Source organism: Fragaria vesca, linkage group LG2 (genome assembly GCF_000184155.1).
Source record: "Fragaria vesca subsp. vesca linkage group LG2, FraVesHawaii_1.0, whole genome shotgun sequence".
Lineage (NCBI taxonomy): Eukaryota > Viridiplantae > Streptophyta > Magnoliopsida > Rosales > Rosaceae > Fragaria > Fragaria vesca.
In genome coordinates, this window is record NC_020492.1 from 22,252,418 (window position 1) to 22,267,770 (window position 15,353).

Consider the following 15,353-nt stretch of genomic DNA (forward strand, 5'->3'; position numbering starts at 1 on the left):
AACAGTAAAACACCTTCACAGTTGACGGTTCTCCATTTCTTTATGTTTCAAGATTTCTTTTTGTTTCATGCAAGTATGGCCATTCTTTTATAGTAGGCCGTTCAGATTTTCAAAAAAAAAAAAAACATAAATATCTCGACACAATCAAGTCTGACATAAGACATGTTTTTGGATGGATCATCTTCTGGTAACTTTAACCCAAATTTATATTTATAACAAGTATCACATATCATAAAAGGGAAAAATTCCAATTTCTAACCACGTATTACATGATACAACATAGGAGATCAAAATTCATGTAACTGATTATGGACTGAAGAACAACTCGAAAAAGGAAAAAGAAAAGAAAACAACAAGAAAATACTAGTACTGATAAGATCAAAGAGGAACAAATGGCACAATTAATTGGGTGAAAAAACCCAAGCTGGTCTGCTCAAGGATAATACATGAGCTGGTGACCAGATGAAGTGTTAGGATATCCCTCATACATAGGTTGGCTTCCACCAGAGCTCATGGCAGCTTGACTCAAGGCAAGTTGACGCCTATAAGCCAACAACTCAGCTGGAGAATAGCCTTGGTTCATTGCAGCGTTTGGAAGGATCTGATAGGGTTGAGCAGGGGGTGGTAGAGGATTTGAAGGTAACCCAGGTGGAGTCGGCTTGCTACCCCATGAGCACTGCAATGCACAGTCCCATTCCCATAAGAAGAGATGTTTTTATCATTTATGAAAAGCATACAATTTCCTAGATGACCACCAGTGAAATGGTACATCAGTTTACAATGGCCTCGACATACCTTGTAACTCCAGGATGCATGCAAACCAAATATAGACAGTGATTTTGATAAGTGTCAATATGTGATCATGTGCATGTGCATCAAACAAGCTTGCAGTAAAGATTTTATTACCTTCATAGACTTTCCACGAATTATCCTGCCATTACCCATTTGGATGGCTATGGCAGCTTCATCATGGGTGTTGTATCTCACAAATCCAAAACCTTTATCCCTCTGCACTCGCACTTCCTCAATAACCCCAGCCCCAAGAGCATGAAACTGACTGTGAAGTTCAGCTTGAGTGATCTGGGAATGCAGGCCAGATTATCAGCAAGATTTTGTGGATAACTTCACAAGTTGTACGAGAAGTTTTATTTATTTAAATATTTTGGAACAGAAGATATAGTCTAAAACACCACATTAAGGTGTAACACTTAGATTGCTAATGCAGCAAGATTTACTGTTTAATCACCTCATGGGGAAGGTTGCCAACATAGACAGTCGTATATGCTAGATTATTTTCTGGGGCCTCTTCATTGGAGTTCTCCTGACCTCCATCTGCAAAAGAATACAAACCAAAGAACATTCATTACGTAGTCCTGACTCCTGCATAGCTTGGTATTATCAAGGAAGGGAATGCATACCACGGGTCAACTAAACCAAGACCTATCTTCACTACCAAATACCAATTATCTTAAAGTATTCTCCTTTCAAAACAAAAAAAGCAAAACAAAAAAAAATTCTAGCAAAAACAAGGACTAAACACCTATAGCACATTTCAAACTTAGTGGCAGTTTTGGTGCATTACATACAACCAGCATCAGGATTTATATTTCTACACTGGTTAGATTTCTATCCTTAGCCAAACGCTTCCATTAAGACCCTATGTATTGACCACAAACATACTAATTTCAAAGTACATTCACTACATTATCAAAGCTCAGATTTGCACACTTGAATCTACTATCAAGCAGCACTAAAGTCCTATAACACCCAGAAGCCTTGAAAGCAACCTCTGATCATATTTAACAAGAGATCCTACATAGTGTGGGCCAACTAACTCGAAATTTCCCATGCTACCTGAAGATTCATTTGTCAGTACAACTGCATTTTGTGTGTCATTACTCTGCTTTTCTTCACTGGAACTAGCACTTTTAGTTGCCCAGTTGCATCTTATTTGCCTGTTTCCAAGCCATTTACCTAAAAAACGGAGCCTAAATACATCAAACATTCTGAATTGATGATATAATGATGTTCAAAAACTGCATCTGGAAGTGTTACCCGATAAATCATTGATAGCACTCTGAGCATCCTGCAGAACAAATGCATGAAGAAATCAATCTAGTGATACAGAAGACCTTAAGATAGCAAAATTAAAACTATCACACCCAACATTTCTGTTATCTTAGTACCTACACCTCTAGGAGAACCAACTCTTTACAGATAGATTGAGAAGAAAAAAATTCACATGATCTAGCTTTTTTTTTCATAAAAAAATAATAATAATACATGTGGGGTGGGGATGAATTCTCACTATTATCTCTAGAATACCTGCTGGTTACGGAAAGATACAAATCCATATCCTTTTGAGCGGCCAGTTTTGTGATCCCACATGACCCTTGCGTCACTGCATATCATGGAAGGACAAAAAGGAAATCTTGTGAGCCTAACACCAAGAAGGAGATTTTTCATTCCATAGGGTGATATGCAGTGTTATACCACACCAATTGGAAATGCACATTTAATACGACCGAGTAGAAACTATCATGTTTCTAGTTTCTACATTAGCAGTAGTAAATTTAGATTTTGACCAAGCACTGAGGAAAGCAAAAACATGCTACCCTGGAGTCCTGGGCATATATCTACTAATAATGAAATAGGAAAAAAGATATCCAAAGAAACAGGAACTCACGAACAACTAGGATAGACCGAGAAGCAAGCAAATAAAGTTGCATCTGTAATCTCTGGACTAAGATCACCAACAAATATATTGTAGTGCCCTGATAATTGTAGAATTGCATTAAAGGAATGAACCCTAATGAAATGGTAACAAGCAATAATATCCAAGAGCAGCAGCAGAGCAACTGAAGCTCAAAGTAACCTGAAGTATCTTCCCTCTGGCTATTGGCATATGCCCAGTTCACCTTAAGTGCCAGGCCATAACTGCAAAGAGAATTAGAAAGACTAGTAAGTATAACTATGCTTTGATAATGACATCAAGGTTTTCATTTCTTTTTTTCTTTTCCTCAACTGACATATGACGACTGCAGTAATAAAGATACAGCCATATGAATACTTACAGTTGGCGTCCATGTAAACTCATTATTGCAAGGGCTGCAGAAGTTCGATCAAGGTAATCAACAAATCCATATGACGACTGCAACAATAATGACACAACCACATCAGGAAAACAAAAATTATGGGGAGAACCAACTCTAAATTTAAAGCATTTCTAGTTTATTTGGCGCAGTTGAAAATTATCCAATAAGTTGAAACCTCTAATAACAAAAATGTATCATGTCTCAATGATCAAATTCTAAGATCCATATTAGCACTTTTAAAATGTATAGATCATTTGCATATAGCCACCAATTGGAAAGCAGTAATTTTCTACTGATTTATGTGTCACAAATTTCATATTTAGATGAGGGGAGGGAGGGAGGGAGGGAGGGCCATGGTCCAATAAGGAAAGATATAAATCCTGTAATGACAGTCGGGGGATGTTATCAGAAGGGAGAGCTCAATCTACCTTATCCTTTCTAATGAGTTTGCATCCTGCAAGAGGACCAACGCTCTGGAAAACTTCAGCAAGAAGCTTCTCGGTGACATTAACATGAATATTTCCGACATACCTGAAGCCATCAAGCCCTCAGAAGATTACCATTTGACAATGAATAGAACAACCAGAAGCTCCATGATTCACTCAAAATAGAAACAAAACCAAAAATTCCAAAACCAGGAGGAACGAATAACTATTGTTTTAGCACTTACACACTGTGGCATGTGGACGGGTCAAAGCCTGGAGGCAAATTTCCACTTGGGATAGGCTCCATCTGCAAATCATCGGAAAACAAATAAACCAACAATCCCAGTAAATCTAACAGCGCAATTCACAACCAACATTACAAAAAAAGAAAAGAAAAAAAAGAACCATCATTTGCAAAGTACAGGTGAAACTCAGTGATTGCCAACAACTTAAAGAATCAAACTTTGTGATCAAAACAATCAAACAAACACAAAGAGCACCCGAATTTCGATGAAAAATGAAGAGTGATGATGATGTTGGGAGAACCTGAGACATAGCAGCTGCAAGAACACCAGGATGGTACATGTGCTGTTGCTGCTGTTGAAGCAGAGCTTGCTGCATTATGGCCTCTTGTTGCTGCTGTTGCATATTTCACGCACACACACACACCCCTAATCTTCTTCTTCCCTGATCACAATTCACAACAACACAGATCACCCATTATCAAATTCTGTAACCAAATTGCAAAAGTCTCCAACTTTCTTAGATAAAATTGCAAAAGACTCCAACTTTCTTCCAAATCTTTTGTGGGTTTCTATTGAAAATTGACTTTGAAATGTCAGAATCACATGGAGACTTTGTTGAAATCTGAGAAGAGAAATTGAAACCCAAAAGAAGAAAAGAGAAATTTAAACCTGGGTGATCGTCAGGATTGGATTGAGAGCGAAACACGTTTGGCTCCGAAATTCCACTGTCTTCTGTCCGAGCAACTTTCTCACTGAAACCACATGACTCGGGTTTGGCTTCAATAATAACACTCTCGTTTTTTATTTTGGTTTTAAGAAATCTATTTCTATCCCAAAATAGTTTTTTCTCTTGACTAGTGGAAAGCTATTGGAAATTTTTCAAAAAAAAATAATAATAGATATATATAGAGAAAAACTGGTACAGCTGTTTTTGAGCCTTCATTGATGAAACAAATGAAAGCCATTCGACCTTTTAAAATCATAAAAAAATTGTTCATTCCATCAACCAAACTTTATAGTTTTTTTTTTTTGGGCAAAGAACCAAACTTTATAGTTGAATTACGTGTTTATTCCAGTGACCAAACTTTATAGTTGGATTTACGTGTGTATTCTTGTATAATATCCGCCCAAATTTTGTGTAGAATTTTCATTGTTCTTTCTAAATCGGATTAGTTTGACATCAAAAATGAATAAAAAGCTCCTAAGTTGGTTAGAAAGGAGCATCAGCATTAAGACTGTTGCAGTTATGATCACCACAACCCTACACTTTGGTGTCTAATCAACAAGGTATATTCTGTATTCGATCCTTTTAAAGTGAAAAAGACGAAGTATTTCTATTATATTTTTTGGTACAACACTGCTATTGCAGCCTATATCATTTCCTACATAAAATAAATTACAAATTTTTGTCTATAAATGGATTAAATGCAATAGCTTACGGTGAAAGTTAAACTTACAGACTTCAGAAAGAATTTACTGGTGGAGAACGAATCTAGTTTCTAGCTAGCCATTTAATCAAACCCAATGATCAACCGGCCTATAACATCAAACCCGGAAAATGGTGGTCCAAAATGAAACCGGCTACCAGATCCGAGCTATTTTAAACAGAATCCCTCGAAGTGATATGTAACAAAGATATTTACAGCTGTATTGTAGACAATGTGTCAATTTTGTCCGCGTAAAATGATGTCTTTACCTTCTCAATCTCAGGCTATCAAATACTACTTTTGTCGTCCACAGAATGAGGTCATCTATAGACTTGCTCTGTCAAATCCCCATTTCTACATATGCAGCAATTGCTGGAGTATACACGCACCTTTGTTGTTGATTTCAGTATCCCTTTTCAGGTACTTTGGTCGGCAGGGGGATAATTTGCCACCAATGAATGTTCATATCAACCTCATGTCATTAACTGGTTTGTGAAAAGTTAAGTCACCATCATAGGCAAAGCCAGACTTCCCTGTGATGGAGTAGGCTACATGGCTTCTATGGCTTCTTCTTCAACCTTTACTTTTCCCTTGGGTCGACCAATTTTCCGTGTATTCTTCCCAGACAGAAGTTCCAATGCATCCTCCAGAGTAAATTTATTAGGTTGCTGATTCTGCACGAGTATTTAAGATTACCCAACTCATAAACTTGGAAAAATTTGTTGAGACATTTGAACAAGATACTTTGAAATCAGATTCTAATTATATAAAAACAAATACCTTCGTAAGTGAAGCCATTGTGCGCCGATGTTTAACTATGTATCCAGACCTTGCAATCTTTAATACCACTGGAAGCCCATCCGTCGGATGGTTCCCCTAAAATGAAATTAAAAATAACAAAAATTAATAATAATCATAAGAAAACATAAGGATGCTAAATGGAACTCAGTAAAGCAGAATGAAGAACGAACCAATGTCACAGGATACTTCATCAACTCAAGAGCAACTTCAACAGTTACTGAACTAGCATCCTTGATCTGGAAATAGTTCCATGTAAATATAATGAATACATATTCAGATACAATCAGGGTGCCTCTGCAGTATCCTAGAGAAACCCACACACACAAAAAAGAGAAGCAAAATGGCAATAACAAGTAAACGACATTGGTGAATTAAAGCTAAGCTTGTTTCTGAGATAGGCCTCAATTCTTTGATAAGAAAATTCTCTTAAGACATAAAGAAGCGTAAATGATATTTTATGGATCCCCATTAATAAAAAAACATAAATTAAAATACAATAAAAGAGTAAGAAACCAGAAGAAAAATTTCCAATACGTAGGTACCAAACAACTTCTACATACATGTGCTACAGAGGCTCTTTTAGGTGAGTATCCCTTCCTGTCTTCACCAAGTTGTACATACGATCCATAAGGACCAGTCTTCAAAAGAACCTGAAAGAGGTTGTCTTTGATGTAAGCACATGTTGCAAATCACAAGTTGTAAATAACAAATGCAAGAATATAAAGGATCAGCAGATCACAAATCAACTATAGAAAGACCAGAATTCAAAGCAATACCTTTTCATTGGAACTGGGAGATAAACCTAACAATTTTGGTTCCTCCACCCTGTTGTTCTTTGGAGTATCGTCGTCTTCTTCTTCATTACCATACAATGTCTTAGCAATATACCTAATAGCATCAGCCAAAGACATCATGGATAAGTAAAGTGATATCGCTTATTCTTTGCCCACAACCAAGACAAATTCGCATTTACAAATTGAAGTTATGATTATAGACTCGGCTAATTTCATTTTCAATGTAAGGAGCAATGTCTTCTACAGTTATAACGTATCTTCTATCTTTCTTTCTTTTTCTGTAGAAGAGATGAAAAATACAAAGGGTAATGGTACATATGTTCACTGTTTACACTCAAATCACCACATTTAGACACATATATGATATAAAGTTATCTAATAGTTTTCAATACTTACTTGCACTTTGGGTGTGCATCACAACCTATAAAATAGCCTGCACCAAATCGACTCACTTTGAAGATCAAAGTTCCTTCATTACAGCTGAAACACGTATTGTGAAGATTATAAAAGTGCATTAGATACTGGGCCTCCTTATGGTATAGAAACGACAAGACATGCATACCTCGGACATGTCCTGCTTTGATCAGGGAGAGTAGCAAACAAGAAGTCTCCAAATTTTTTTTCCATCATTTTCTCCACCTGTTACATATGGCTTACAGCTAAGGATACTTTACCCAAAGGGGCTTACTATTAATAATGAATACCAAATCTACGTAATTACAACAAAGCCTGAATCATACCTGATGGATAGTCACACTACTGGTACGCTCACAATAACCACTGAATCGAGTCCAGTAATCTCTCAGGAGGCCTTTCCATTCAGTTAAGCCAGCAGAAACATTATCAAGCTGAAGTACATGTGAGAGAAATAAAGAAGTCGATCACCATAAGGAAAAGAATCCAGACTTCAGAACTTTCTAATTTCAGAACTAATCAAGAATTTCAAATAACTAGTAAAGGCAATAATTCATGATGAAGGAAGCCAACAGGTATAAAAATCATGTGGTTATATAAGTCCATAACAGTAAATCAAAGCAAAATTTTTAAGGTAATGCAAAAAAAAAATCGACTATATAAATTAGAGATTACCTCAGTCTCCATATCAGCCGTGAAGCTATAATCTGTGACCTCTGAAAAATGGTGGCATAGAAATGCCGACACCTAAAAGCAACCAAAAGAATTAAATGGGTTAAGGGAAGCCACAAGGAAGGAGATAGGGAGCATGAAAAGATTTGATCAATTCAGAGGGATGCCAAGACGCACCATACGACCACGAAACTCTGGATGTAACACACGGTTTTTCACTGTCAAATAGTTTCTATCCTGGTGCCAAAATAAAAGATATTGTTAAGTTGAAAATGAAGATAAACTAAGCACGACCAAATAAATTTCAGATATTCTGAATTCTAGACAACAGAAACACTAACCAAAGAGACAATTCAATGGTACATGTGCGACCGAAAGATACAAATATCTTTTATCTATTGGTAAATGCGCAATATAAGAGCAAATAACAACACAAGTATATAACTAAACAAAAACCAGAGCCGTCACTTGCCTGCAAAACCTTTATAGTGCTTGCATATGTTGAAGGTCTTCCAATCCCGAGCTCCTCTAATTTCTTAACCTATAGTACACACAAGTATTGTAAAGGTCAGAAGAGCAAGGTCAGACAAATATAAGAAAAGGTGTAATACATCAGTGTGTGCACTAAAACATCTACATGTGTGTAACGTGCATAAGTTTCAATAGGTAAGTCATCCTGCACATTTCTTAACAAACAAGTTGACAATGACCCTTAGGCCCAGCTGTCCAAGAACTATATGAAGTTTGATTTGAATACATTAAGAATAGAAAACTATGCAATTTCCATTCTCTTCTAGTAAATTGAATTGTGAGCATCACTGCAGATTGTAAATTTGAGCTGATCCTTCATATATAATCAGATTCTGAGTATAAGTAAATTTTACCAATGAAGCCTCAGAGTAGCGTGGAGGAGGTTGGGTATGGTGTTGCTTGAGTTTGACTTCACCAAGATGTACTGGACTGCCAGCCTACATGACCAAAAAAAAAAAAAAATGATAATTGAACCAATCCTTTGCACATCAATACAAGTTTCAGAATCAACCCTTCGCACTTACCTTCAGTGAATCAAGAATTGCAAATGCTTCATCACGACTGTTCCCTTCATTTTCTTTATATTTGACTGCTCCAGCTTCGACGTCCTAACAAATTAGACAAGTTGGACAATCTCATCAAAAACATGCAACTAATATGAACAAGAAGCAATGTACGCTCCAAATCCGGACACAAACTTGGAGTGACGGAGCTTTGTACAGTTTCCAATTATTTCTCAAGAGTAAAACATCATAAATGAAGCTAAACAGCATATACACTTGTAAATACCAACAGTTGAAACAGCATGACAATGAACCTATCAGCATAACAAACAAACAAAAAATTGGAATTCATACGAACTCATGACAAATAACCAGTTCATTCCTATCTACCACCAACTACATAGATACAATTTCATACAGACGTATGCAGCAGTCCTAAGATAAAAATTGTACCTGAAAAACGGCCTGATATCCAAGGAACTGAACCCTAGAGCATGCGGATCGGAAAACAATGGACTCGCCAGCATTTCCAATATCAAGTTGTATCTGGTCACATTGATTTAGAATATATTATAAATAAATAAATAAATACAATGGTCAATAGATGAAGGATTCAAAATACAGATACTAGTCATACGAGTAGAACATAAGAATCAGGATAAGAAGAAAAGTCAACATGTTACTGCATTTTCTGTTTAACAAATGGTTGTTTCTGTCACTATAACTTTGTGAGATTCACAATTTCCGTCCCACATACTAGTGATACTACTCTCAGCAAACTATATGCATCTAGAAGTTCTGGGAAATAGTGGACAAGGCTGAACACCAATCATTTTCCTCTCTTAAGGGCTGACAATTTACGTTCAGATGCATCATGCTCACACTGAAATTCTATAAAAATAATAATAATGTTCACATCTTTCATAGGAGAATAATAATTTTCAATGAAAATAATAAAAAATTGCTACCTGTATCAAATTTCTATTTCTTTACCAAGATATGGTAACAATACAGGAAACCAGTTCCCATCAATTAAATGAGAACAACTTTTGTAATGTATATTCTCACCTGCTCAACTGTAGCAGGCTCCATTTGGCACGCAACTGTTCGACACCAAATGAGAGTGTACAACTTCAATGAATCTTCATCTAGTATTCCTCTGAGCAAGGCTAAACAGCGAAAGGAAAATGTTACAGTTAATTCACTGGAAAGAATCTATCAAGAGAAAAGGTGAACAACATCTCATTTCAGAAGAAAAAATGTTGTTAAAATGATATGTAGCCTTGGAATTTGTTTACTTACATGGAAATCTCTGAACATCAGTGGGCCTGATTGCTTCATGGGCCTCCTGAGCATTCTTCACCTTCTTAAAAAACTTGCGTGGAGTAGCTGATGCAAAGTTCTGTCCGTATCTGCATCAAACAAGTACTGTTTGTAAAGCACAAGGGTAAAAAAAAATGTGAATATGCTACTGACTTTTATGTGTGTAGAAATGAAAATATCAGTAGCACCTTTCAGTGACCAAGGAGCGAATATCCCTAACTGCTTCATCAGAAATCTGTAAATCAAACATGATGAATCAGAGAAAAGAAAACAAGAAAAAACAAAAGCTTCTAAATTGTCTGTATATTTTGGCTCATCAACTGGAACTTTGACACATTGTAAAGACGTCCAGAACACAGACAATCAATCACCCATAAAAAGTATGAGCTTATTACACCACGTATAGTCCAATTATATTATCCCAAACACAACAGATGAAGACTTATTTGCTTTGAAAGGTCACACTCACTTCAATATGCTCGCCCCAAAGGTCCCCAAAAAATTAAAAATTTAAACCACCAATACTTTGGACTATATGAAGTAACCCGCACTGTGGAAAATATTCATGCAGCCAAAGTGATACCTACGTGTAGTCCATCTGTTCTGGTGTATGTGATCAAACCCGCCGCCTTGCCATCAGATAATTGAACTCCCTCATAAAGTTTTTGTGCAAGCTATATAACAACGTAACTTCCATCAGCTAGATAAATGTGTGTCATGTGATACATACAGTTTTTAAAAAAAAAAATCAAAAAAAAGAAGAAGACAAAACATCTACTGCTAGCAATTGAAAGCATAAAATCTCAAGGTTACAACTTATGAGAGGGAAGTAGTTACATCAGAAGAGGATGTTGAGAATCAATTACTTTCTCTGCAAGCATATACATATAACAATGTAAATCACATATAACAATGCTCTGAAGTGAATGTTTTGCTTCTGATTCTAGCATATATCCTGAAGTGGCAAATTTACATTTATGTCTACCTATGTGATGCATAGACTGCAATATATTAGATAGAAAGAATTATATATGTATGCCTAACAATGCTCTGAAGTGAATGTCCTGCTTCCGATTCTAGCATATATCCTTAAGTGGCATATTTATATCTGTCTAACTATGTGATGCATAGACTGAAATTGAAATATATATGTATGCCTCTATATCCTACTGCAATAAACATATGGATTAAAATCAGCTGAACAGCGCTTACCACTCTGGCTTTAAAAAATTATAGATGACAAATAAAAAACCAGCTGAACAGACAAAACCAAGAGCAGAAATTTTTTGAATCAAACAGGACTCGAACCTTCATTGTATATGATGCACTGAAATGTAATTTGTTTGCAGCATCCTGCTGAAGTGTTGATGTTATATAAGGGGTAGGAGGGTTCTTCCGCAATTTGTTTTTCTTAGAGCTGATAACTTTAAAAGTTTCTGAATTAATTTGCTGCTCAATATCTTTTGCCTCTGTATGGGAACTAATAGAAAATTGATCCAACTTTTTGGAATCAAAATGCGTCAAGTGTGCTGGCAAGGATATGGCATTAACTGATGAACCTGGTTCGTTTTGGTTCAATTCAATATCAATAGTCCAATATTCTTGTGGTTTGAATTTATCGATTTCCATTTCCCTGTCACATACAAGAGCTAGTGCAGCAGATTGGACACGTCCGGCAGATTGACAACTTGGTAGTTTTCTCCATAGCAGAGGTGAAATGTTAAATCCGATCAAATAATCAAGAGCACGTCGTGCGAGGTAAGCATGGACCAAATTTTGATCAATTTCTCTTGGAGCTTGCAGAGCACTTTTGATGGAAGCCTCCGTGATTTCATGAAAGACAACCCTTGCTACATTAATATCTTTACGTAAAGCATCCTGTTGTTGGAGCATCTCAATAATATGCCAAGCAATAGCCTCTCCTTCACGATCTGGATCTGATGCAAGGATAAGATTTTCTGCACTGAGAAAGAAGGGAAATGAAAAAAAAATAAAAAAGACTGACTGTAAAAATAACAATAACAATATGTAAGATACTGTTGTTGATCATTATAAAGCAAGATACTGAGTTAAGAATAAAAATCATACACCACCAAATCTTATAAACCATATGATAACATATTTGTCAACCCTAATAGTCTCATAATCACTACTGCGTCAGGATAATTGGATGTGCTTGAATGTAATTTTAAATACATACCCACTTAGTGCGACCTTTATGCTCTTAAGATGAGTCCAGGCAGCAGATGGAACTTCCCAGACCATACTAAAATCATCATCGGGCCGCACAGATCCTGACCTAGCTGCCAAGTCCCTCACATGACCATAGCTAGGCAGCACTTCAAACATATCACCAAGATAACCCTGAATAACCTTTGCCTTTGTAACAGATTCTACCACCACAACAGTTTTCCCAGTTGCAGGGTACAACTGCTTTGTTGTAATTTTTCCATAAGGCTTCAATTTCCCCATTTCTTGTGGTATAAGTTTCTGTGGTGACTTGGCAGCTGAGTTTATAGATTTTTCCTTCTCACTATCTTTCTCACCTTTCTTGTTTCGCCGGGGTTTAGTTGAAGATCTATTAGCAAGGTCTACTGGAGTCTTCACGGTGGCGCTCAGCTGAAAGACTACAGTGTCAGTTAAACTATTGCATAAATATAAAACTTTGTGCTAATACTGATCATAATGTAAAGGACACTAACCCCCTTATCCTGTGCGGACTTTTCTCCTTTTTTGCTCCTGCCAGATTTCTTTGTTTGAGAAGTACTTTCAGAACTTTGTGTGGAAGCAACATCTGCCACAGCATTAGTAGCAGAATCTTGTTCTTTAGTTTTCTTGCTTTTCGACCTCCTTTTTGCTTTTGGTTTAGAGACCTCTTTAGTTTTGCTTATTGGCGAATTTGAAATTGATGATTCAAGCTTCTCATCCTCCTTCTCATTTCCTACCTGCGTTTCATTTGAAACTTTAACATCAGCATCTTTGGAGATGCTCGAAACCGTAGCTTCAGTTTCACTTTGCGTAGCCAATGCCTTTTTCAATTTCTTGCGATTGCTAATCATTTTGAACCATTTCCTCCTGCCATCTTGGGAGCCCACATTCTCTACTTTACTTGTCACATCCGGAACTTGAGACAAAAACCTCTTGGAATAATCTCCAACTCTAGAATCCAATAAACTTGATCTACAACCATTTCCCAAAAACCCACGACTCATAACATTAGCAGTCCCCAGAGCATTAACGGCACTGAGTCTTAACTGTGAATCAATGCTAAAAGCACCCTGAAATACATCGCCGCTTCTTCTCAAAGGAGCAAAAGTCGGCCCAGCTTTTGCACCATACGACGTGATCATGCAAGAAACTCTGGATTTTCTAAACCTAAGCCGGGAATAATTTCGGCACTTATTCAATGACAAAACTGGAGAAGACGGCAAGCAAGTGCCGGGACAATTCTCCAACGCCCTGCACTGCAGCTGTAACACCAATGCCACACATGACAGACAACACTAATCAGCATAGCTCAAAGTCTACAATTGCATACACACAAAACACAAAACTTTCTGAATGACATGTTGCATTAACTAACATACAAAATCGACCCTTAACAATCTGTATTTGTCAAATAAACTTCTTTGATCAATGAAGTAAACCACAAGACACATTCTTGAATATAACAGAAGCCGAGAAAATGATATCAAAGTTCAAAGTTTAAGACTTTAAAGTAAAACCAAACACATTGGGAACCACCACATAGCCAAATTACAGATTTTGAAGAACTGGGTATGATTGAAATGAATGAAACTAATAAGAAAACAGCAGAACAAGAGTAAAGGAGGAGACTTGGGAACCTTGGCCATGGAGAGGCGGAGTCTGAGAGCCGAAGAAGTTGAAGGGTAGGAGAACATGAATGAAGAAGAAGCAGAGGAAGATGGAGCTGTGAGTGATAGGGTCCTCTGGAAATGAATCATAGCTGTGTGAACAGTTTCATCTGAGAGCTGAGAGTGTTGGTTATGCTGAGAGTCTGGCAGGGACAGAGAGAGGGATAAGGAGGTGAGGGACGAGGGGCTTGTGACAGGGTTTAGGGTATACGGAATGGGCCGGGTACGCGCCGCTACACTGGGTCTGCTGTGTATGGGCCCATTCAACATGCATCAAATAAAACATCAAACGATTAGGTAACTGGGCCTCTGGGAGCTAGGCGGACCCGAGACGCGGCTAGGCGGACGTAGGTGATGTGGGCCTATACAGTGGGCCGTCCTTTCTTTAAGAAAAAAGTAAAAATATAAAATTAATAGGCGAAATGGGCCTCTTCGGGCCAGGCAGAACCAAGACACGGCTATGCAGTCGTAGGCGATGTTGTCCTAGGCAAGGTGGGCCGCCCATCTTTAAAAAAAAAATTAAATAAATTAGTACTAAAATTATTAAGGAATTAAAATATTAGACGATTACAAAAATAATACGGTTAGGTTTAGTAAAAAACTAAAAAAAAAAATTTTTAGATAGATAATATCGAGAAATANAATATNATANANATAAATTACAAATATATAATAAAATGTATATTTGATAAAAAAAATAGACTAAATATATAATACCGGAAATATATAAAAAAATTAATATCGATGCTCGTAAAAATCAAAAATTTCAAAGAAAATATCAATAATATAATGGATATTTTAGTCCTGTGAAATCAAAGGTGTTGCTACATGTACCTAGCAAAATACTAAGTATACCCAGCAAACTTTATACACCCAGCAAAATTATAAAATTTCTAAGTAAACCCAGCAACCTTCCAATAATACTCTTTCTTTGTTAAACCCAGCAAAACTCATGAATAAATTCACATCCAGCAAAATTTTTCTCAGCCAAACTCATGGACAATCGACACCTACTATTTTCTCATCATCTGGATAATCGGTATCAAAAACATCTTTGCCAGCATAAAGGCGATCACTATAAGGAGGTAGTCATTCGTTTGCGAGAAGTAGAGAATGTTTGAACCAACCATCGACAATAGGTGCCATAGGATGAAATGGCTTAAGATGAACCTATAACATAAGAGAAGAAAATGCTCAATTGATAACATTTATCAAACAAAAGTATATAGTAAATGCTTAATAGCAAAT

The 15,353-nt window shown here is 36.7% G+C and overlaps 3 protein-coding genes across 3 annotated transcripts in view; all 3 read right to left on the bottom strand.

Annotated features, from left to right (window-relative positions):
* Positions 1–15,353, bottom strand: part of LOC101312889 (group 2 truncated hemoglobin YjbI-like) — a 771,661-nt gene that overhangs the window by 138,925 nt on the left and 617,383 nt on the right. The gene's annotated exons all lie outside the window — the stretch shown is intronic.
* Positions 173–8,805, bottom strand: LOC101295193 (nucleolysin TIAR-like). Its single transcript, XM_004291190.1, has 13 exons — positions 8,795–8,805; positions 4,067–4,166; positions 3,766–3,827; positions 3,524–3,626; positions 3,075–3,151; positions 2,876–2,937; positions 2,687–2,774; positions 2,326–2,401; positions 2,056–2,086; positions 1,855–1,974; positions 1,247–1,332; positions 907–1,080; positions 173–676 (listed from the first exon to the last, which is right to left on the bottom strand). Exons 2-13 carry the CDS (start codon positions 4,139–4,141, stop codon positions 434–436), a joined length of 1,197 nt encoding a protein of 398 aa, XP_004291238.1. The 5' UTR covers positions 4,142–4,166; positions 8,795–8,805; the 3' UTR covers positions 173–433.
* Positions 5,198–14,233, bottom strand: LOC101314719 (DNA topoisomerase 1-like). Its single transcript, XM_004291172.1, has 22 exons — positions 14,076–14,233; positions 12,933–13,700; positions 12,431–12,849; positions 11,539–12,193; positions 10,818–10,904; positions 10,419–10,465; positions 10,210–10,319; positions 9,976–10,076; positions 9,361–9,453; positions 8,929–9,012; positions 8,758–8,841; positions 8,346–8,414; positions 8,051–8,110; positions 7,877–7,948; positions 7,528–7,635; positions 7,350–7,426; positions 7,184–7,267; positions 6,770–6,881; positions 6,554–6,643; positions 6,164–6,229; positions 5,973–6,068; positions 5,198–5,866 (listed from the first exon to the last, which is right to left on the bottom strand). The coding sequence occupies exons 1-22, from the start codon at positions 14,193–14,195 to the stop codon at positions 5,741–5,743; spliced, it is 3,528 nt and encodes a 1,175-aa protein (XP_004291220.1). The 5' UTR covers positions 14,196–14,233; the 3' UTR covers positions 5,198–5,740.

What these genes read in the sequence shown, in the direction of transcription:
- LOC101295193 (XM_004291190.1), bottom strand. Translation starts at nt 4,141, where the DNA reads ATGCAGCAAGCTCTGCTTCAACAGCAGCAACAGCACATGTACCATCCT. An exon ending in ACTGACAAATGAATCTTCAG is followed by an intron (nt 1,333 to 1,854) that starts GTAGCATGGGAA and finishes ATTCTTTTGCAG; the next exon opens with ATGGAGGTCAGGAGAACTCC. An exon ending in TTGGCAACCTTCCCCATGAG is followed by an intron (nt 1,081 to 1,246) that starts GTGATTAAACAG and finishes CTGCATTCCCAG; the next exon opens with ATCACTCAAGCTGAACTTCA.
- LOC101314719 (XM_004291172.1), bottom strand. Translation starts at nt 14,195, where the DNA reads ATGATTCATTTCCAGAGGACCCTATCACTCACAGCTCCATCTTCCTCT. An exon ending in TGATGTTCAGAGATTTCCAT is followed by an intron (nt 10,077 to 10,209) that starts GTAAGTAAACAA and finishes TTCGCTGTTTAG; the next exon opens with CCTTGCTCAGAGGAATACTA. An exon ending in CGGCTGATATGGAGACTGAG is followed by an intron (nt 7,636 to 7,876) that starts GTAATCTCTAAT and finishes CATGTACTTCAG; the next exon opens with CTTGATAATGTTTCTGCTGG.